Raw genomic sequence first — 23323 nt, 5'->3', positions numbered from 1 at the left:
TCCCTATGAAATAGCGGGTGTCAGTGGATCCACTGACACCCAATCTCATCAGTGTCCGCAATCCTCCGATTCTGCAGATGGAGGAAAATCCTATTTTTCCATCCATCTGCAGAGCGTGTCGGGTGAACACAGACAGGCGGTCCGTGTTCATCCGATCCCCCCCATAGGGGAGAGCGGCGATCTGACAGGGCAGTCCCTGCACAGTGTTTAGGGACCGCCCTGTCATCTGCCGGATCAGCGGGGATCAACAGAGCGATCCCCGATGAGCAAGCGGGTGTTCACAGGGCGGATCATCACGGGATCCGCTTGTGTGAAAGGACCCTTAGAAGGAAGCGTTGGTTACAATGTTTCCTGTTAAAAAAAAAAGTTTGCGGGGACATTTTAGAGGCAGTGATGAAAAACCTAAGAAACAATGAACATATCGTTGGACAAGTGGATAAAGGGGGGGGGGGGGGGTCTGGACAAACAGAATAGGGAAACCTGGCAGAGGCGTTGAGATCTTTTTCCTGAATACAAGGAATTGTTAGATGATGAGGCATTTGTGAACCAGGTACTTTCTAAGAATGAATATCAATTCCTGCTAAAACATCCACTTACCCCACATTTTTACAATATACCCAAGATCCATAAAGATCCGGTCAACGCTCTTGGGAGACCTATTGTAGCTGGTATAGACAGTATCAACAGCAAACTTGGGTGTTATATAGATTTCCTGCAGTAACTAGTCCTTCCGCTTCTGTCCTACGTCAAAGACTCAGGGCACATGTTGGGCATCTTTTCCTCCTTCACCTGGTGCCCACAATACAAGTAGCTGTTTAGATGTGACATCCCTTTACACGTCGATGAAACACCAATATGGGTTGATGGCGGTAGAACCTTACCTGAGTAATAGCAACTTACATCCAGTACAGGCTACCTTCCTGAAAATGCTATACAATTCACCCTCACTCATAATTATTTTTCCTACTTGGGGGATTTATACAGACAGGTAGGGGCACTGCTATGGGGGCCAGGTTTGCCCCATGCTATGCAAATTTGTTTATGGGATATTGGAAAGATCGGTTCATATGGACCAACAACCCATTCCGGGCAAATCTGACCCTGTACACCAGGTATATAGATGACATTTTGATCATCTGGGATGTGTTAAGATAAAGATCTAAGTAGGTTAGTCGCATATTGCAACAAAAATCCTTTCAAAATTGGATTCACGCATGTAGTGGATGCTAATTGCCTAATCTCCTTGGACTTGGAATTACGAGCAGAGGCAGATGGGAATATATACTCTAATGCCGCGTACACACGATCATTTTTCATCATGGAAAAAAAAACATTGTTTTTCAGCATGTCCAAAAAACGACGTTTTCCCAATTTCATCATTAAAACGACGTTGCCTACACACCATCGTTTTTAAAAAAATGATCTAGCGAAGCGCGATGACGTACAACGGCACTATAAAGGGGAAGTTCCATTCGCCTTGGGGCTGCTTTAGCTGATTCCGTGTTAGCAAAAGACGATTCACACTTTTCTGTCTGTTACAGCGTGATGAATGTGCTTACTCCATTATGAACGGTAGTTTTACCAGAACGAGTGCTCCCGTCTCATAACTTTCTTTTTTCGTCGTTTTAGCTCACACATGATAATTTTTTACAACCCGAAAAACAACATAGTTTAAAACGACATTAAAAAATGCAGCATGTTTGATTTTCTTTTTTTTTTTTTCAGAACCTGAAAAATTATGTGTAGCCCACACACGATCATTTTAAATGACGTTTTTGAAAAATGTTTTTTTCATGATGAAAAATGATCGTGTGTACGCGGCATGAGACCCATTTCAAGCCAAGTGCCGGTAATTTCTATCTGCACGTTGGCAGTAACCACCATCCCAGGTGGATTTTAAACATGTGCCATTTGGTCAATTGTGTAGGACTGAAAAGAACTTGTATGAGAAGGGTGGATTATGAGGAGCATGGGGCAATCCTCAAGAAAACGTTTTTGGAGAAAGGAGGAGTTTTTGTGGAGGAGGCCTATTTGAAATACTGGCCGCAATATGGGGAGGGTTCCCTATTGGAACCACAGGAGTCTAGCAGTTCTGGGACAAAGTTTAGCCCTTAGACCAGAAATTGTGTTTAGGAAACCAAGACGCCTTAGGAGCTATATTGCACCCAGCACAATTCGCAATTCACTCCTACCCAGTATGTGTGTATGGGCCCCTGATTTACAATTTTCAACCAGAGGGATAACTATAGATGCAGTGTGAAAAATTGCAGAGCCTGCATGTTCATGTGGCCTTGCAAAAAAGAAGTCCTAGGTACGGATGGTTGTAAGCATGAGATCAAACAATTTATCTCATGTTGTATATGGGCTAACCTGCCCATGTGGTCTCTTATATGTGGGATGCACCATACGCCCCCTGAGAGTCAGGTTTGGGGAACAAAAGTGTGGTAATAATGATAATGAGGAGAAAAACAAATACTTAGTACCTCAACATTTTAGGCAAAATCACAAGGGTCTTTTGGTATTGAAGCAGTAAGTGGAGATTCCGAATATCCCAGAAATTATGTAAAAGAGAGACTTGTTGGATATTTACACTAGGGTCCCCAGTCCCTGGTGGTCTCATTGAGGACCTTGAGATACATGGGGTTTTGCATCAGCAAGATTTGGGCCTGACTTATGTGTAGATGGTTGCACATATGGTGTTGGGTGTGTGATTTGGCAGGTGCACCTTAATGGCCAAGTAGGGGGCGTGCATGCAAGTAGTTGCTTGCGGATGCGTCCACACATGAACCCATTTATCTTTTGATCCATACATATATTTCTTCTGTCATTTTAGGTTCATTATGGACTTATGCAGGGTGCCCATTCCTGACAACCATTTGTCAGTTTAGTAAAATGATAGGGATATTATCTGTGAGTCTAGTAAAGCAAAGAGTACACTAAGCCGGTAGGGCAATTTACTGCTTAGTTGTTTGAGTCATTCCTATAAAAAAAAAATTATTACACGCTAAAATGTTTTTTTTGTTTTGTTTTTTGTTTTTGCCTTTTAAGTTATTTTTAATAATTTAACAGAGGGTTACAAAACACAATACATCACCATAAAATACATCATAAATTACTAAAGACATTAAAATCTCAGAGACGACATAACATAAGTACAATAGCCTACATATATATAAAAGGTGTATCTCTTATACTTGGAACCTTATCATAATTAACAAATATATCAAAATTCTTCCCCCAGGAGGAGGCAAGAGGTAGCATTAGAGGTGGAGACGCCCCGCTTCTAAATGCATAAACTCTGGCAGATCGTCCCCTCAGGAACAAATCTAGGGGGTTACCTGGCTTCTCTACCTGGTCTAAGCTCTCCATACCCCCCATCCCCTCGTCATCATCCCCCATCACCCCATTACTTCCTGTGATGTGACCAAACCGAATCCTAAAAAAAAAAAAACACCTGTGCCTGGAGACGCAAGAAAAAACCGACCGTGCGCTAATATGCATTCTTGGCACAAGAAAATAAGAAAACAAACCATATTATTTTAATGCAAACATATATACCAAAAAAATGGTGCCTTGTGGGGATAAGGGCATATAAACCAACAGCTGCCCCCTTTAAAGTGAACAAATCACAAAACTGTAGAATTTATAAAGTAAAGAATAAAGCGCTACACGTGTTCATGTGAAAAACTGGCACAAAGAAAAAACACTGCATCAAACTTAAATGTGCACATAATTGAAAAAATAAGCAACCATAAAGTACATAAGTGAATAAATCCTAACACCAAAACGGAATGCTCTGAGATAAAACGTCTAGATTTTCCACCACGAGTGCATAGTATGAAGATGGCCATTCACCAGAGCTGTTGGACCCCTTTTTACAGGACGGTCAAAAACACTTTGGGTAACACCAGATTGGTTCCGCTAATAGCATAAATCCACTCCAATGTCCACTCAGGAAGGGGCTAGAATGTAAAAAATTATTCCACAGGAGACGTGGATAAAAGTCTCAGTGTAGAAATTTTTGAATAAAGTAAAAACGGCAGCAATAATGAAAGTTACTCACATGTTGTAGTGCCTGGCCTGGCACTAGATGTAAACAGCGTGTGATAGTCAGCTGATTCCTGGGGGTGGCATGCATTCCATGTCTCACGCCAAAGGGCAAAGCCTGATGTGGGGTATGAAATATGGACCCGGAAATGATGGATCCTCTGCTCCAACATATGTTTGGCTGTGATTGGCTCTTCAGGAAGTATTAATATCTTTTGTGTATTTATTTAGAGAGAGATCTAGGGTGTAAAAGACAGTGGCACCTACATTATAACATATTGTGCCCAAAAGGGGACATGCTGTTTTACAATATGTATATCTTACCATGTATGCCTTTTTTAGGTATGAGTACTGAAGGAGAATAATTACCAGTACTTATCATATCTCTGACAACATATCCACGAATTCCTTCTGTGATAGTCTCATTTATGTATGTTTTCCCATATTATATAATAATAATTTTGCAAGCATGTGCGTTTTTTGCACATGTAAATATATCGCAATACATGGGGTCTCCACTCGCTCTAATATCTGCACATGGTCTGACCGAGTGGATCTGACTACCACTGGTCAGTGCCTTGGCATTTTTGCTCCCCTCGCTATTGGGGCTCCTTGGGCTGCGTTCAGGCATATATAACTCAGTTATTAGCAGAATTGACCACATAATCCAAAAGAAAAGTTGCAAGGCCCTGACGAAGCACCTTTGTGCGAAACTTGTTGGCTACCTGCATACTGTCATTTATCCTGCTTTTGTAACTACTGTGGTCCATATTAATCTTTGGAATTGTTTTTAATAAGTATTATTACATTTTGATACATTTTCATAAAATCATCAGTGTTTAGCGTGCTTGCCTTTTTACAGCATTTGACACTTCCCACTTTTAAAATCCCCTAATTTGGGAGAGTGGTTATCTCTCCCAAATTGTTTCTTTTTTCTTTTTATTGTTTCTAATCATGGGACTGTGAGAGAATGTCATCTGGATCTGGAAACAATCCCACTATATTTTTATTTTTTATCGCACTGCATGTGTTGTTTTTTTTATTTTTTATAATTGTATACTGGTATGTACTGACCCGTCTTTATTATTTGTAATTTATAATTGCATATTACAATTCATTTTAATGATTTTGTGAGTAATGCAATGAGTAGTACACATGTCGCAGGTAGAGGTCGACCGATATGGGTTTTTCTCTGGCCGATGCCGATATTTGGAAATCGGGGCGGCCGATGGCCGATATGTGTTGCTGATTTTTGCGGCTGATTGTTTTATTTTATTTTTTTCCCCTCCTCTCAAAAAACCTAGGGTGGAGAGGAGATAATTGTTTAGGGTGGAGTGCAGCCTGATAGTGCCACATCAGTGCAGCCCATCAGTGCCACCTCATTAGTGCCCACCAGTGCAGCCTATCAGTGTCCATCAGGGCCACCTCATTGGTGTCTATCAGTGCCCACCAGTGCCACCTCAGTGCCCACCAATGCACCAGTGCATCCCATCATTGCCCACCAGTGCATCTCACCAGCGCATATCACCAGTGCATCACCTCCTCAGTGCCCACCAGTGCATCTCACCAGCGCATATCACCAGTGCATCACCTCATCAGTGCCCACCAGTGCATCTCACCAGCGCATATCACCAGTGCATCAGTGCCCACCAGTGCATCTCACCAGCGCATATCCTCATCCGTGCCCACCAGTGCATCTCACCAGCGCATATCACCAGTGCATCACCTCATCAGTGCCAACCAGTGCCTCACATCAGTGCCCACCAGTACAGCCCAATGTCATTCACTGCCACCAGCGGAGCGCTCCAGGCTCCGTTCCATCTCCCAGCACAAGAAAGCTCCAATGTCCCTGGCCCTGACGTGCTGCCCCGCCTCTGCCTACAATTCCCAGAAGGCTTCTAAAACAGCAGGAGGATATCTGTGCACGCACGATTATCTTTTTTTTTGTTTTGTTTTTTTTATTTATTTGTATTATATAATCGTTGTGCTACAAACATCTCATTAGTGTCATTAGCCTTCTGTTAGCTTGAGGTTATTATTAAAAAAAAAATATCTGTCTGGTAAGTAGTATATCAGAGGCAGATAGCCATATCTTACACGGGTATAATGCATTTTGTTTTATAATGCACAACCTGCCATGAACGTGGTTGCGGAGTATCAGTTTTTAGTAGGGTTGTCCCGATACCACTTTTTTAGGACCGAGTACAAGTACCGATACTTTTTTTCAAGTAGTCGCCGATACCGAATACCGATACTTTTTTTTAATGTCATGTGACCGTTTTCAAACCACAATACAGACCAAAGATATTTTCTTTAGAATTATGAAGAACTGGTACATCATGGTGTGGGGCTGTTTTTTAGCATACGGTACTGGAAAACTACATATCATTGAAGGAGTGATCACTGTCAGTGCAGCTCATCGGTGCCAGTGCCCAAAAGTGCAGCTAGCCAGTGCCACCTATCAGTGCAGATCAGTGCCCATTAGTGCATCAGTGCAGGGAGGCAGCTTATTAGTGCATCTCATCAGTGCCACCCAATCAATGCCAGTGCCACCTATCAGTGCCATCCATTTATGAGTGCCATTCAATCAATGCCAGTGCCACCTATCAGTGCCATCCAATGGTGCCATCCAATTTGTGTTTGATGTCACAAAAAAAAAAAAAAAAAAAGTATTCTATTTTGGTATCGGGAGTATTTGCGCGAGTACGAGTACTAGCGCAAATACTCGGTATCGGTCCCGATACCGATACTGGTATCGGTATCTGGACAACCCTAGTTTTTAGTTTTTTTATGTGCGTGTTATGTTGGGGCTTTTGCATCTGCTACCTGCACTTGGGGTGCCCTTGACTAAAGGCCCTGCAAGCGCAGCACCTTAAATGCAGCACGTTTCTGAAACACATGGCAAATGCACAGGTGTGAGTGCAGCCTGAATCCCGAGAGTTCCGTGCTCTGACATGGTTATGGATCACACAGAAGTAAAAAATTTTTTTTTATAAAAAAAGGGGGGTTGCCATCCGGGGCCCTGGGGACCTCTGGGTCCTTTAATAATAATACTAATAATAACATTTATATTATATTATATTATATATATATATATATATATATATATATATATATATATATATATATATATATATATATATATATATATATATATATATATATATATATATTTTTATAAAAAAAAGGGGGGGTTGTCATCCAGGGCCCTGGGGAACTACGGGCCCCTGGGGACCCGAGACCTATAAAAAAAATTGGCCCTTTAATAAAAAATAAAATAAAAATATATTAAAACATTTTTTTTTTTTTCAAAGGGGGTTGCTTTGAGCCCCCAACAGTGACAGGGCCCAGGGCACCTGCCCCATTTGCCCTGCGGTAAAGACTGCCCTGTACACCACATTACATCACTTCAGAACTTTTATTCTGTCATACAAGAATTTTGTAACTTAATAAACTCTTAATTTTCTATGAGACTAGCGTGCAAAAAACAAAAAAACAATCATTCGTTCGATAATGTAATTTTGTGTACTAGGCATTGGGGTCCCCAACTCGCATTCATACATACACATGCTAGGGCCCATTTAGACAGGAGCCAATTAAGCTACCAGCATGTCTTTGGCGTGTGAAATTATGTCTATCCTCCTAACACTACTGAAATTGAGAGTCGAGTTTTGTTTCCCCAGACCCCCAGTTACCATACTACTACCCAACTTGCCAGATTGGTGTACACAGGCTTTAAATCTTAGAAAAAATTGGATGCAACTCTCATTACAGTTCCCCTAGATGGCATTCCATGGCTCAACTGCCCTCATACATGCAGGTTATAAACCAACACCTGCTTTTTGAACCAACAAATAGGGATCCCCAACTTCAATCCACAGCTCCAGAACCACCTCAAAAAGATGGATTGAAGAGCTTTTTTTTTTTTTACTCGGCTGGGGCCCAGTTAAATAAAAAAAAAAAAAGAAAACCGGGTTGGACTTTAACCACTTCCATACCGGGCACTTACGCCCCTTCCTGCCCAAGCCAATTTTCAGCTTTCAGCACTGTCGCACTTTGAATGACAATTGCGCGGTCGTGCTACACTGTACCCAAACTATTTTTTTATCATTTTGTTCCCACAAATAGAGCTTTCTTTTGGTGGTATTTGATCACCTCTGCGGTTTTTATTTTTTGCGCTATAAACAAAAGAAGAGTGACAATTTAAAAAAAAAAAACACTATTTTTTACTTTTTTATTTAATAAATATCACAATTTTTTAAAAAAAAAAATGTTTTTTTTCCTCAGTTTAGGCCGATATGTATTCTTCTACATATTTTTGGTAAAAAAAATCGCAATAATCATATATTGATTGGTTTGCGCAAAAGTTAGAGCGTTTACAAAATAGCTGATAGATTTATGGCATTTTTATTTTATTAATTTTTTTACTAGTATTGGCGGCGATTTGCGATTTTTTTACTGTCACCGTGACATTGCGGCGAACACATCGGACACTTTTGACACGTTTTTGGCGCCATTCACATTTATACAGCGATTAATGCGATAAATATGCACTAATTACTGTATAAATGTGACTGGCATTCAAGGGGTTAACACTAGGGGGTGAGGGAGGGGTTAATATGTATACCTAAATTGTGTTCTAACTGTGGGGGAAGGGGGGTGACTGGGGGAGGTGACCGATCTATGTCCCTATGTACAAGAGACACAGATCGGTCTCCTCTCTCCCCTGACAGGACGTGGAGCTCTGTGTTTACACACAGAGCTCCACGTCTTGTCCCTGTAGCCGCCGATTCCGAGTGCCTGGCGGACATCGCGACCGCCAGGCACGCGCATCGGCATCTCGGGGACGCGCCGGGCGCGCGCGCGCCCCCCAGTGGCCGCAAGAATACAGGACGTCAATTGACGTCCTGTTGAATTTTCAGAATCACCGTGGAGCCGTCATTTGACGATGGCCCGGTGCTCTAGTGGTTAAATTGGACCTTCAGTCATTTTTTTCAACTTTCAATCTATTAAATCTTCTTCCCTTGTTGTTTTAAAGGGGTTGTAAACCCTCTTCTTCTTATGTTTGTTATTTAAAAAAAAAAAAAATCATACTTGCCTCCACTGTACAGTTCTTTTTACACAGTGGCCCTGATCGTCATCTTCTGCGGTCCCCCAAAGGCGCTCGCTGCTCCTCCCCCGTATCGGAAAACCCCTTAGGAGTAGCTCTCTCTCTGGGGGTTACCGTGTGGGCGTGCTCTTGAGTCCAGCATTTGCGTCCATGGACACAAAATGCCGGGACATGGCCCCACCACCCGGCGCCCGTGTCATTGGAGAGGGTTTGCGCGTCTCTGGCATGGGAACGAACGTGCTCAGGTGAGTTAAACTGGGGGGCTGGTCAGTGACAGAGTTTTTTCACCTTAATGCATAGGACGCATTAAGGTGAAAAAACACGAGGGTTTACAACCCCTTTAACTTTGGATAGTTAAACATTTTATTTTATGCCAGTAAATAACTTGTACATCCCACTTCCTGTTTCTTGTGTGGTAAAAAGCTTAGGCTTATGACATCATGCACAGCTCTCTCTCTCTCTCTCTCTCTCTCTCTCTCTCTCTCTCTCTCTCTCTCTCTCTCTCTCTCTCTCTCTCTCTCTCTCTCTCTCTCTCTCTCTCTCTCTCTCTCTCTCTCTCTCTCTCTCTCTCTCTCTCCAGGAAGGGGGGTGGGGGGGGGGGTCATAAGAGCGCCAATGAGAGCTGCATGGCTGGAGGTGTGTGTGTGTGTCTGTGTAAATCCAGGAAGTGAACAGGCAGCAACTTTAGCTGCCCACAGTTAAAATGTTTGCAGCCAGATTCAGTGGTGGGAGATTTCTGCAGCATATTTGGCAAGTACAGAATCACAGTATATATAGAATAATATGCAAAGTGGTTGGAGGGAAGCTTCAAAATGGCAAAGATGTTTTTATTACAAATTATGTGAGCAGACTGCAGTTCCTCTTTAACATGTGAATTCTATTACCAATTTACACGAAAAGATTGATAGTGGGAATCTTTCAATTGTGATATCTGTGAAATTAGATCGTTTTGGACCAGGTAGGCAAGTGCTGGATCCTCTTTTTCTACCTGTCTCCCTCGAAATATCTGCTTGAAATAATCTTTTTGGTGAACCACCTTTTTTTTGTCCGTTTTTACTTTTTGCCATGGATTGAGATATAAAATTTAAAAATCCACACACAACCAAATTCTCTGTGTCCCAGTTATATTCCCTCTGCACAGCTATTTCTGATTCTGTTAAATAGTTTGATCTAACCTACAATCCAGCTCCTGTTTTACTAAAAGTAGGCTTTTGGTTGGGTTAATATTAAATAATGATATTCTGTATATTCATCTACTGTATTTATGTGAGTTTTTGAATTCTTGTTAAAAAACAAAAAAAAAAGCACATTTACAGATGTGGCTCAAGCTGACATTTACACAAAAGCTAATTGGCCACAGCACCACAGCAGTGAATTATCTCCTCGCTCTCTCTCTTCCCCTCCATATGCTCCATCTAAGGTTTCAATTGGGAACACCAACAAAAACTTCTGCTGTGCACTCTTAAGCAAACCCATATTGACCTTTTGTCTTGCATATGTATAGTACAGATGTGATAAAACCATCAGATTAAAAACTTCTACACTATACATGTATAAAATTGACTCAAAGCCATTATGGTTTGACTTTGGAGGTCATCTAGTGTAATTTATTTGCAGTATTGACGGGTTAACATTTGCATTCGCTCTAGAAATATGTAAGGATATAGAAATATGTCCTGGGGATAAATCTCTTGTTTGATAATGTGTACTATACAGCAGTTTATGGAACTGACCCTTTGAGTTATTAAAAAGAACACAAGCTAAGATTGGTTTAAATTGAATGGCATGCAAGACATATATTGTAATATAGTTTTTTTTTTTTTTTTTTTTTTGTCTTTCAGCTTGTGAGTGAAAAAGTTGGAGGAGCGGAAGGGACCAAGCTAGATGATGATTTTAAAGACATGGAAAAGGTACTAATTTGCTGATCTTGTAATGTCTAAAGGTGGAACTAGCATCTGCTAAGCTAACCCAAAGCTGGCAATAGACGGAGGAAATTTCTTTCCTGCAACCACAGGCTGCGTTGACAGGGCAATCCCTTTCTCTGAGCCATTCTATTCTCCTGGCGGTGGACGGCTTCCACAGTGATTCTTGCCAGCTTCTATACTAGCCACTCATTTGAGCGCTCAACTTGGGTACATTCAGCCTGCCCGCTGAACCGACCAAGATTCGAGCGGTCTGTTGCTGGCCTTTAAAGTGGATTGTAAAGTCTCCATTTTTTTTTTATTAAACTTAACAAACATGTTATACTTGCCTGTCCTGTGCAGCCTGGATCCTCCTCTTCTTGCGTCCCTCTTCGGCTCTCCTGGCCCCTCCCTCCTGTTGGGTGCCCCTACAGCAAGCAGCATGCTATGGGGGCCCCCCCGAGTCAAAGCTCCCTGTGTCCATTCAGAAATCGAGCTGTAGCCTGCCCCCTTTCTACTCTCATTGGTTGACTGATTTTAACAGCAGTGTGGACAAATGGCGTCGTACTGCTGTCTCAACCAATGAGGAGGGGAGTCCCGGATGGCTGAGACATTCCTACAACACTGGAGCTAGGGGACCTCAGATAAGTATTGAGGGGGGATGCCGAACACAGAATTATGTTTATCTTAATGCATAGAATGCATTATTGCTCTCGCTCTACCAATCGCTGCGATACCTCACATGTGTGGTTTGAACACTGTTTTAATATGCGCGCGCTGCTCATGTATACGTTCGCTTCCGCACGCGAGCTCGGCGGGATGAGGTGCTTTTAATTTTTTTTTTTTTAGTTTATTATTTTTTTTTTTTTTTTCAAATATGAAGTTTTTATTAAGCCCAACATGGCCGAAGAGAAAATCAATACAAACATGTTAAAAGGAAACATACAAAAGGCAGGAGGGGGGAGGGGTGGGGACACATCATCAACAGAACCACAATGGGGGGGGGGCACGGCAGGGGTCCTGCGCATTCACCACATAGAGACGTATTGCATGGCAAATCAACAAACATCACAGAACGTGTCCCCACAGGGCCGCATAAACCCGCCACCAGTGAGACCCCCGCGCCCCAACAACCGAGGTCCCCAAACCCCGGCCACCCCCCGCCACCCCACCCGAAATCATGGCGGGGGGCAGGACGGGAGGAGGGAGGGCCCGCAGCAGAGAAAATGGGGCTAAGGGGGTAAGGGAGTGGAAAGGATAGAGGGAGGGAGGGGGGGGGGGTTAACAGCCAGGGGTGGGGCATCAGGGGAGCCCGGTCCGGGTAAGGACGGCCCCAAGAACACTCCACGCATGAGGCAAAGGCTTCCTCAGGAAGTTCTAAGTGTAACACCCTCCGATGAACAGATAAAGTGGTGCCATAAGTCCCACGTCTCTTTGAACTTTTCCTGCTGTTTCGCAGTGAGCACCAGGTCTTCCATTGCCCTGATGTCTTCCACCCTCCGGACCCAGCTAGCTATTGTGGGTGGGGCTTGACTTTTCCAGTGAAGTGGGATGCATGATTTTGCGGCGTTCAATAAGTGGCATATGAGCGATTTTTTTTGTACCTCTTAGGTGATATTTTGTTGGTGTGTAGAAGGCAGAATGCCGGGTCATCCGGTATATTGTAGTCAGTAAATTTCTGAATTGTAAGCCTGACTGTAGACCAGAAATGTGACAGTTTGGGGCACGACCAAAATATATGCAGCAGCGTACCCCTGTCCCCTTGGCATCTCCAGCATAATGCTGAGGAGTTTGGGTAGTAGGTATGTAAGGCATGTGGGGTTAGGTACCACCTAGTCAGGAGCTTGTAGTTGGTCTCCTGCACCTTCGTACACAATGGAGGTCTTCAGGGCAAATAAGATAATACGCTGGGATTCGCATGGGGTAAATGTGCGATTCAGGTCTCTCTCCCACTTAGTCAAATAGGTCAGGTGCGCGTTGTCCGTCGGGGAGGTCAGGAGGTTGTACATGGTGGAATAGTGTCCTTGGGAGCGCTCCCTCTTCTGAGCAATAAGCCTCGAAGGTGGTAAGTGATTTGGCGAACCCCTGCGGGTTAGGCAGGGACACCAGAAAGTGTCTCGTTTGAACCACCGTCCAAAACGGCAGTTGAAAGGCACCCCTTTCATCTCGCAGCTCCTCCAAAGAGGGCCAATGGTCATTCACCAGAAAATGTCTGACTTGCGTACGGCGCAGGCCTCCAAAAAAGGTCCCGACCTGGCGGGAATTTGGGGTTCCCTATGAACGGGTATAGGGGGGAACTAGACGTGGATATAGCCTGTTTGGAGAGCGTCAGTGCCCCCACTCGGAGTGTCGTCCCTATTAATGGGTGTCTTTTAACGGCAGTCGGGAGGTGCTCGTAGCACCACACGGCTCCCTGCAAGGGTATGTGTGTTTGCGACTGTTCAAGGCGCGTCCACAGTTTCAGGTCGAAGTGACGGCACCAGTCTATTATCCTTCCTAAGTGCATCGCCTGGTAGTATTTATTTACGTCCGCGACCGCCAGGCCGCCACTACTCTTCTTCAGGGATAGGAGGGCTCGGGTCAGCCTTGGTTTCTTGTTAGCCCAAATAAATTTGGTGAACTGGCTGTGTACTTGTTTAAAGAACCCAGCTGAGATGGGGATTGGGAGTGCCTGTATTAAATAAAGAAATTTGGGTAGAATGCAAATTTTTATCGGGTTACATCGGCCGAACCATGAGTGGAGGCCCTTGTGCCAGGACTCCAGCAGGGATCTGGTCTTAGCCAATAAAGGGGGGGAAATTTAGCGTAAAGGTATGTTGGAGGTCAGCCGGAACCCAGGTGCCCAGATATTTCAGGACAGTCTCCGTCCATTTGGAATTAAAGTTGGAATTCAGCAATTGCCGGATAGTCTGCGACAGCCCCACTCCCATGGCCTCCGACTTACTATAATTGATTTTAAGGTTGGATAGGTTCCTATATGAGTCGAATTCGCGGATGAGATTGGGTAGCGAGATTGACAGGTTTGTGAGAGAGAAGAGCATGTCATCCGCATAGGCAGAGACTTTGTAGTGGGAGTCCCCCACCCTGAGGCCTTAGATATCCGGGTTATTTCTGACTTTACAAAGAAATGGCTCTAGTGATAAGGCGAAAAGGAGGGGTGACAGCGGGCAGCCCTGCCTAGTGCCATTCTTGATTGGGAAGGGGTCAGACAGGATTGCATTTACTTAAACCTGTGCAGTAGGGGTCAAGTAGATTTGAGCTATCCACCTGATCATGGTTTCTCCAAGACCCACGTGTCTGAGGACCGAGAACATGTAGTCCCAATTAACCCAGTCAAACGCCTTCTCAGCGTCTGTGTTGATAAAGACTGAGGGAGTGTGAGACTGGTTAGCTACATGTATTAGGTTTAGAGCCTTGATTGTGCTATCTCTAGCTTCTCTAGTGGGGATGAAGCCCACCTGATCCAGGTGGACTAACTCTTGTAAGTGACTAGCTAGTCGGGTTGCCAAAATCTTGGTAAACAGCTTGAGATCCGTGTTTAGGAGGGAGATTGGCCTGTAGCTGCTGCATATTGAGGGGTCTTTGTCGTCTTTAGGGATGACAGTGATGTGTGCCCTCAGGGTGTCACCCGGGAAGGCCGCCGTGGACCCCAACTTGTTGTAATTTATTATTTATTTTATCTTAAAGAACTGTAAAAAAAAAAGGTCACTTTTATTCCTATTACAAGGAATAAATAGAATTTTAGCCTCCAGAAAGAACAGATAATATTGTTAACTAATGGTACCATTATCCAAAAATGTGAATTGAATAGAGATTGGACTTTTGATTTTTTTTTAATACAACATCAATAAAACACAAACAAAAATATACAGTATAAAAACGTAGTGACAGACCATGCGTATCACCAAACTAATGATCCCCAGGAGGGGAAAATCACGGTGGGAGTAGGAGTCACAGGAAATGTCTCTACTAGTTTCGCGGACAGTTGCCGCTTCGTGAAATTAATTAACATACAATCAACTGAACAGATTTGACGAGCATAAAAAAAAAACAATCAAACCTGGCAAAGTAATGGTATAATATATACATTGTGGACAAGGGCTGAGCTGTTTACCTAAAATACCCCATCAGTTCAAAAGGCCAGGGGTCACCAGTTGGGGTCTCCCGCGGCGACCAAGGGGGACATATGTGGAGATGGACCTACTAGCTAAAAAGTTGGAGTAACCATAAATAAATGTAATCAACAAGGTTCAAGGGGTGAGAAGTGTGTAAAAACATGAACACTCTGTGAAAAATGAATAATAAGCAATGGGGGATTGAAGGAACGTGAGAAGGAATCTGTTGAAAAGGAGGGAATGAGGAATGAGGGGAGAGGGAAGGAAAGAGGGGGGGGGGGAGAGAGAAGGAAAGGGGATGCAGAAAGAGCTATGGAGAGAAAGGGGGGGAAGGAGGAGGCAAGAGGGGGAAAGGAGAGAAAAGGGGGGAGACACAACCAGGGAAGGGGAAGAGGCAGAAAGGAGGGGGGGGGAGGGGGGTGGAAAGGGAGCAGGGGGTTGAAAGGGAGAAGTGGACAGGGAGGAGAAGGGGAAGAGGAAGGGAGGAGGGTTAGGGGAGAAGAAAGTAATCGGCTAATATACCTGCGAGGATAAGGAGCAAAAGTAAGTGGTCCCAGGACAGGGCTTCAGCACATGACTAAGGGCAGAAAACGCTGCTGGTGAGGTGGGGAATCGAATACAATCTATCCCACTGGAATCAAAGAAGGCAGTAGCCAAAATGTAGCCTAAAAGTAAAGAGAGAAGAGGGGGGAGTCCCCTGGGTCAGCAGAGCTCAGAAACCGGCTGGGAGATGGTAACATGATGGAAAGAGTGAACTTGCTCTGTGCTCGGTGAAACAGGTATCCTGGGACCCGGTGTCCATCACACAGAAAGCAAGACTCAGCCTGCTTAAATATCCCCTACAAGGTGACACCAATGCACAGCGTCATCAAGTCTGCCCGCCCCCCTTTCGCAAGCGCGACAACGTCGTGTGCTAAGGCTGAAGCCAAAGGCCGTGCCAGCACATGGGCAAGTGAGGCACAGCCCCAGAGGCAGGGCTGATTACATCACCAGGGCGGACACTTGTCCGCCGCTCAAGAGACATGCCCACCTAATGGAGTGAGGGGGAGAGAGGCAACGCAGCTGAACCCAAGGAGTTACAATTGGATACAATAAGAAAGTCCATATGTAGATGTTTACTACAGATAAATATACAAAACAATAAATCTATAATATTAAAATATACAGTAAATTTTGGCATAAACCTATAATAAATGGCAATTGTGATCACAAGCAACATATTAAAGTCAACATGGCGATAGGGAGATACAGAGACAATCGCCGGGTCCCAGGATACCTGTTGTTTAACCGATCACAGAGTGAGTTCACTCTTCCCATCATGTTACCCTCTGAGCTCTGCTGACCCAGGGGAAGCCCCCTATTCTCTCTTTACTTTTAGGCTACCATTTTTGCTACCGCCTCCTTTGGTTCAAGTGGGAGAGATTGTATTTGATTCCCCACCTCAACCAGCGTTTGCTGCTCTTTATTAATATATATTGTAACCCATGTCACCCAGAGACATTTGAAGGATGAGGGGTACTCCTGTGCCAGTGTCACTAATAACTCTTGGGTCTAGGTTCACCCTGTGCCCCTTTTGGGCATAGGGTGACTGAGAAATATTAATTATAAATTACATGAGATGTGACTGATAACTGATAATTCATATTGCAGGATATCTTGAGATATTCAAGTGGTTATTCTGACCCCACCAGGTCAGTGGAGTGTTTTAATTCAATGTGAGGACACATGCTTTTGAGGTGTTAATTGGGGGCTACTCCTGAAAGACATTCCATTGTGAGATGCTAACTAAGTCGTAAAGGTCAGATGTCTAGCTTTTAGGTGTTAATTCAGCCTGGCTCCTAAAGACCTTTCATTATGTATGCTAATAATACTGTTTTGTGTGTGGAATGTGACTTGTCAAGCTGTAGTAATTACCTCCTTTCCCCGTTCCTGGTTTTGTCTCCCCCTTTCTTCCCCCTTCCTTCACCCCCCCCTTTCTCTCCCCCCCCCCTCTTGCCTCCCTCCTTTCTCTCAATACCTTTTTTTCCACGTCCCCTTTCCTCCCCCCCCTTCCCTCCCCCCCCCCCCATTCCTTGTCCCCTCCTTTTTTCACCTCATTCCCTGGCCACTCACTCCTTTTCACCTCATTCCTTCTCACGTTCCTTCACTCTCCATCACTTATTCATTTTCACTGAGTGGTCAAGTTTTTACACACTTCTCACCTCTTGAATCTTGTTGATTACATGTATTTATGGTTACTCTAACTATTTAGCTAGTAGGCCCATCTCCACATACGTCCCCCTTGGTCGCCGCGGGAGACCCCAACTGGTGACCCCTGGCCTTTTGAACTGACAGGGTATTTTAGGTAAGCAGCTCAGCCCTTGTCCCCCAATGTATATATTCTACCATTACTTTGCCAGGTTTGATTGTATTTTTTTATGCTTGTCAAATCTGTTCAGTCATTGATTGTATGTTAATTTCAGATTTTTAAAGACATTTCTGGTGACTACTACTCCCACTGTGATTTTCTGCTCCTGGGGATCATTAGTTTGGTGATACGTATGGTCTGTCACTAAGTTTTTATACTGTATATTTTTTTTGTGTTTTATTGATGTTGTATTCATAAAAATGTATACTTTTTCATATATGTATCCACATATTTGAGTTTATCTATTTACCTGTACCGCAATAGTGCAACTGCCCAGTTTTCTCTGCCTTTCTGATTTTGGGGACCAAAAGTCCAATCTCTATTCTATTACAAGGAATGTAAACATCCCTTGTAATAGAAAAAAGCATGGCAGGTCCTCTTAAATATGAGATCTGGGGTCAAAAAGATCTCAGATCTCATATTTACACTAAAATGCAATTTTTTTTTATAACAGCTTGCCTGTAAAATCCTTTTCTTGGAGTACATCACGGGACACAGAGCACCATAGTAATTACTATGTGGGTTACATGCCACCTATAGGTGAATGTACACAGGTACACTCAAGACAGGAAGTCCCCCCTCCCTATATAACCCCTCCCACTCCCATACAGGGAGTACCTCAGTTTTTGTAGCAAAGCAATATATATATATCCCAATAAGATGGGCGGAACCTCTGTGTCTTGTGATGTACTCCAGTAAAAGGATATTACAGGTAAGCTGTTATAAAAATCCTTTTCTCTTTCGTCAATGGATGGACACAGCTTCCTTATACTCTTGACTGTATGGTTATGTTCCATCTATTAGGAAAGGACTAGGCAGACATGTCAATGGTTAAACATGTAAACTTTAGCAAAGCTGATATAGCCCCGCCCAGGGGGCGGTCCCTCTGGTCATAACCCCTCACACTGGTCTGAGCAGCCCAGTTTTTTTCAGGTTTTTTTCTGCCTAGTAGATGAGAAGAACCTGGCTCCCTTATGGGCTCAAGGTCTTGTGGAACTTTTTATTTTTAAAGATTTCAATAAGAAAAAAAATGTATTTTATTTATTTTTTTTAAACCTGAGATCTTCTATCAACTGCCAGCTGTGTGACAGGCTGGATAATATACCATTTTAGAGGAGGAAAATAAGGGAAAAAAAAAAAAATATTCTGACCCGAATGGTGTACTGAAATATTTAACCCCTTCCATACAGGGCATTTTCACCCCCTTCCTGCCCAGACCAATTTTTAGTTTTCAGCACTGTTGCACTTTGAATGACAATTGCGTGGTCATGCAACACTGTACCCAAACTAAATCTTTATGTTTTTTTCCCCCCACAAATAGAGCTTTCTTTTGGTGGTATTTGATCATCTCTGCGGTTTTTATTTTTTGCGCTATTAACAAAAGAAGAACGACAATTTAAAAAAAACCCACTATTTTTTACTTTTTTTATTTAATAAATATCACATTTTTTTTAAAAAAAACATTCTTTTTCCTCAGTTTAGGCCGATACGTATTATTCTACATATTTTTGGTAAAAAAAATCGCAATAATCATATATTGATTGGTTTGCGCAAAAGTTATAGCGTCTACAAAATAGGTGATAGATTTATGGCATTTTTATTTTATTAATTTTTTTACTAGTATTGGCGGCGATTTGCGATTTTTTTTCTGTCACGTGACATTGCGGCGAACACATCGGACACTTTTGACACGTTTTTGGGACCATTCACATTTATACAGTGATTAATGCTATAAATATGCATTGATTACTGTGTAAATGTGACTGGCAGGGAAGGGGTTAACCACTAGGGGGCGTTGAAGGGGTTAATATGTTCCCTAAGGTGTGTTATAACTGTAGGGGGGAGGGGACTCAAGGGGAGGACACCGATGTGTGTTCCTCTGTACTGGGAACACACATTGGTCTCCTCACTGCTGACAGGAGGTGGATCTGTGTGTCGCCGGGCACCCGTGCCGGGTCATATGACGTCCACCCGGATCGGCGAGGGGTTCCTGCCGCCGTCATTTTACAATGACGCGGTATGGAAGTGGTTAATAAAATATAACGGAATTATATTTCAACCATGTAAAGTGAACAGCAGTCAACAATGACATTAAAGCGGATGTGCCACTAAAACAATATATTAAAAGCTAGCAGCTACAAATACTGCAGCTGCTGACTTTTAATATAAGGACACTTACCTGTCCTGGAGTCCAGCGGTGATCGCAGCAGAGGATGAGCCGATCGCTCGTCACCCTGCTGCTCCCCCCTCCATCCACGGTGAGGGAACCAGGAAGTGAAGCGCTGCGGCTTCACTGCCCGGTTCCCTACGGCGCATGCGCGAGTCGCGCTGCGCCCGCCGATTGGCTCACACGCTGTGTGCTGGGAGCCGAGTGTTCCCAGCACACAACGGGCGACAGACGGGATGTGACGGAATGCCCGTCTTTCGCCCGTAGCGTGTGGCCGGAAGTGGGTGCAAATACCTGTCTTTAGACAGGTGTCTGCACCCCCCTCCCCCCTGAAAGGTGTCAAATGTGACACCGGAGGGGGGGAGGGTTCCGATCAGCGGGACTCCACTTTAGGGTGGAGGACCGCTTTAAGAACCATCATCACTGTCATTAACAAATAAGGAGAGACTTTAAGGTTTGAGTACTCTTCTAGTTTTCAGGGAACCCCAAGAACTCATCATTGCTAGTGTCAGAATTTATGAAGCTCAGTTGCTCACAATCACTGATATCACTTTCTTCGCTATCTTCATCTACGATACAATCTTCAGTTCCATCTAAGGCATTGCTAATGCCAAATTTTTTGAATGACTGACTGTACAACAATTTCCTCCTTCACCGAGTGCCATGATGTTTTCACCCATTCACAAACTTCAGTGATAGTGGTCCTCTTCATTCGTCCAGTAGGTGTCAGATCATGATTACCAGCAGCCATCCATTTGTTCCACTCTTCTCGCATAAAGACTTTAAATGGTTTGTTGATGGAAACGTCGAGAGGTTGCAACTTGCTGGTAAGACCCCCATGAAAATCACAGCTAGATAAGTCTTCACTTATTTAACCACTTGCTTACTGGGCACATATACCCCCTTCCTGCCCAGGCGAAATTTCAGCTTTCAGCACTGCGTCGCTTTAAATTAAAATTGCGCGGTTGTGCGACGTGCCTCCCAAACAAAATTGACGTCCTTTTTTCCCCAGTCGTCTTCCAAGTCAGCCCTTGAGAGATGGAGCTCCTCCTCACAATTCAGGAAACACGTTGCCAATAATTTTTCCTCCCTTTAAGAGGCGGTCCCTCAGGTCCCTGGTCAGTTTTAGTGTTTCCTCCGTCCGGAGGAGACATGTTGCCAGAGGACCTGAGGGGGCTCCATCTCTCTAGGGCTGACCAGGGCAGGGGTCCAGCTGGGACAGCACTATGTGTAAACACTGCGGGCGCAGCCTTACACGGAAAAAAAAAAAAAACGAGCAGGGGAGCCTCAGAGCGGCAGGGGGTCAGGTGACCTTACCGGAGCCGTGCAGCGTGGGCGGAGGAGGACGGTGTGTGGCCACGGGCAACCCTCGATGTGCAGAGGTGTCCCGGTTTAGAAATTCTCCTGTGCCCAGGCGTGGAGTAGGCGCCATTTCCTCGTCCCCTTGGCGGCTTCGGCGGGAGGGCGTGTCCTGCAGCTGACGCCGCTTGACCCGGTAGACGCATGCGCGTCAATTCCGGGGCGGGATGACGTCATCGGCGTGCGCCGGGGAGCTGGTCATTCCCCTTAAAGGCGCGGGAATTTCAAACAGGCCGGCGGTGCTATACACGTGGAGACGGCTGCAGGGGACAGCGCAGGACGCCACAGTGTGCCAGGATGCTGGAAGAGGATGATATCTCGTCGGGCCAGGCTCCAGGAGGCGAAAGCACCAGCAGGATACAGGTAGGCACCAGTGTGGTGACCTTTGTATTCATTTATGTGGGACAGCAGCTAGATGGTGGTGGCACTAGCTTAGCTGGGGCTCACAGGGGTAGTGTCACCGGGTGTGCACTAGAAATGATGGTGGATGTAATCTCACCGCCATGGGGCCCCTGTGTTTGTCTTTTTATACAGGTGAAAACACCTAAAGAGCCAAAGTCCATTCCCAAAAAGCGGTGTGCTAAGTGTAATGCCAAGATGCCGGTGGAATACACTGAACCGCTGTGCCAGACTTGCATGGACAAGCTGGTACAAAAACAATCTGACGCAGTTTATGCAAAATTTTTTGGATCCGTGAGGGAAGATATGGCTAACACCTTTAAGGATCTCAAAAAATTTATCTCAGAAGTCAAAACCCCAGTAGTTCCTTCTGGAAGTCCCTCTCCCATGGCCTCTCCCAGATCTGAAGTCGCATCGGGGTCGCATGAGTCTGTGAGGGAGCGAGCAGGCAGCAGCGCAGCTAGCGTTTTGGCCAGCGATGACTCTGAACCAGAACAAGAGGAGGGGGGTGAAGAAAGAAGGAAGGCACCAAATTACAAATTATCACTAGAAGAAGTGGATGATTTACTTGGGGCCATTTATGAAACCCTGGAAATTGAACATGAAAGGGAGGAACCTTCCAAGCATGACCTAATGTATCAGGGTCTGAGGAAGAAAAATTCCAAGGTGTTCCCAGTGCATCAGGTGATGTCTGACACCGTAATTAATGAATGGAGAGATCCAGAGAAAAAAACATTCTTTGCAGCAAGTCACAAAAAACGTTTCCCTTTTAGTGACGATCCAAAAGAAGTTTGGAACAAAAATCCAAAACTGGATGCACCATTTTCAAAAGTGTCCAAAAATTCTGCATTGGCTTTTGAAGACATGGGTCATCTAAAAGAGGCTATGGACAAAAAGGGTGATATTATCCTAAAAAGAGCCTGGGAGACAAGTGTAGCTAGCTTAAAACCAGCGCTAGCTACCACCTGTGTTGCAAGAAACATGGAATTCTGGCTAACCCAGTTACAGGAACATATTAAAAACGGTACACCTAGAGAGGAAATCTTGAAGACACTTCCAGTACTCTCTAAATCGGTGGGTTATATTGCAGATGCTTCTGCAGAATCCGTAAAACTGGCAGCAAGGTCAGGTGGACTAGCTGTCGCAGCTAGGCGTGCGATTTGGATGAAGACCTGGACAGGTGACGCTGCATCCAAAAATAGACTTTGCAATCTGCCTTTCACAGGAGACTTGCTGTTCGGCTCAGGCCTAGATGAGGCTTTGGAGCGAACAGCAGATAGGAAGAAGTCCTTTCCTACGGAAAAACGAAAATTCCAACAAAAAAGATTTTTTCAGGGGAAAAGAAATCGACCACAAGAGGGGAAGAAAGAATTCCCAAAGAAAAATTGGACAGGTCAAAAGGGAAACCAAAAGAGTAACCCACTCTTTGGCGCTGCTAACACAGCCGCCAAGCAATGACAACCAGATGCCAGTAGGGGGAAGACTGGCTGCCTTCCTACCTCAGTGGCAAAAGGCGACAGCCAATCAATTTATTTTAGAAATAATCGCAAAAGGTTACTCGCTGGAGTTCAGTTGTCATCCTCCAGAGAGATTCCTATTGACGAAGCTTCCCAGAGATTCGGAAAAAGCAAAAGCTCTTCCTCTGTTGCTGGGGGAAATGGTGGATCAAAATGTCCTTCTCCCAGTTCCAGAGAAGGAAAAAAGAAAGGGTTTTTACTCTCACGTATTCATAGTCAAGAAGCCCTCCGGGAAGTTCCGTCTAATACTGAATCTCAAACCTTTGAATCAATCGATTCAATACAAAAAATTCCGCATGGA

General features: G+C 44.3%; 1 protein-coding gene across 2 annotated transcripts in view; it reads left to right on the top strand.

The window, feature by feature from the left end:
- SH3GL1 (SH3 domain containing GRB2 like 1, endophilin A2) overlaps nucleotides 1–23323 on the top strand; it is a 305491-nt gene that overhangs the window by 27797 nt on the left and 254371 nt on the right. Inside the window, exons 2-3 of one of the 2 annotated variants that reach the window (XM_040322538.1) lie at nucleotides 10999–11067; nucleotides 17636–17716. In XM_040322538.1, coding sequence (XP_040178472.1) covers nucleotides 10999–11067; nucleotides 17636–17716 — 150 coding nt within the window. The remainder of the gene's footprint in view (nucleotides 1–10998; nucleotides 11068–17635; nucleotides 17717–23323) is intronic. The other variant, XM_040322539.1, reaches the window with a different exon arrangement.

This window comes from Rana temporaria, chromosome 1 (assembly GCF_905171775.1).
Source record: "Rana temporaria chromosome 1, aRanTem1.1, whole genome shotgun sequence".
Classification (NCBI taxonomy): domain Eukaryota; kingdom Metazoa; phylum Chordata; class Amphibia; order Anura; family Ranidae; genus Rana; species Rana temporaria.
Note: the sequence above shows the minus strand (reverse complement) of the source record. Positions and strands in the feature narration are given on the sequence as shown.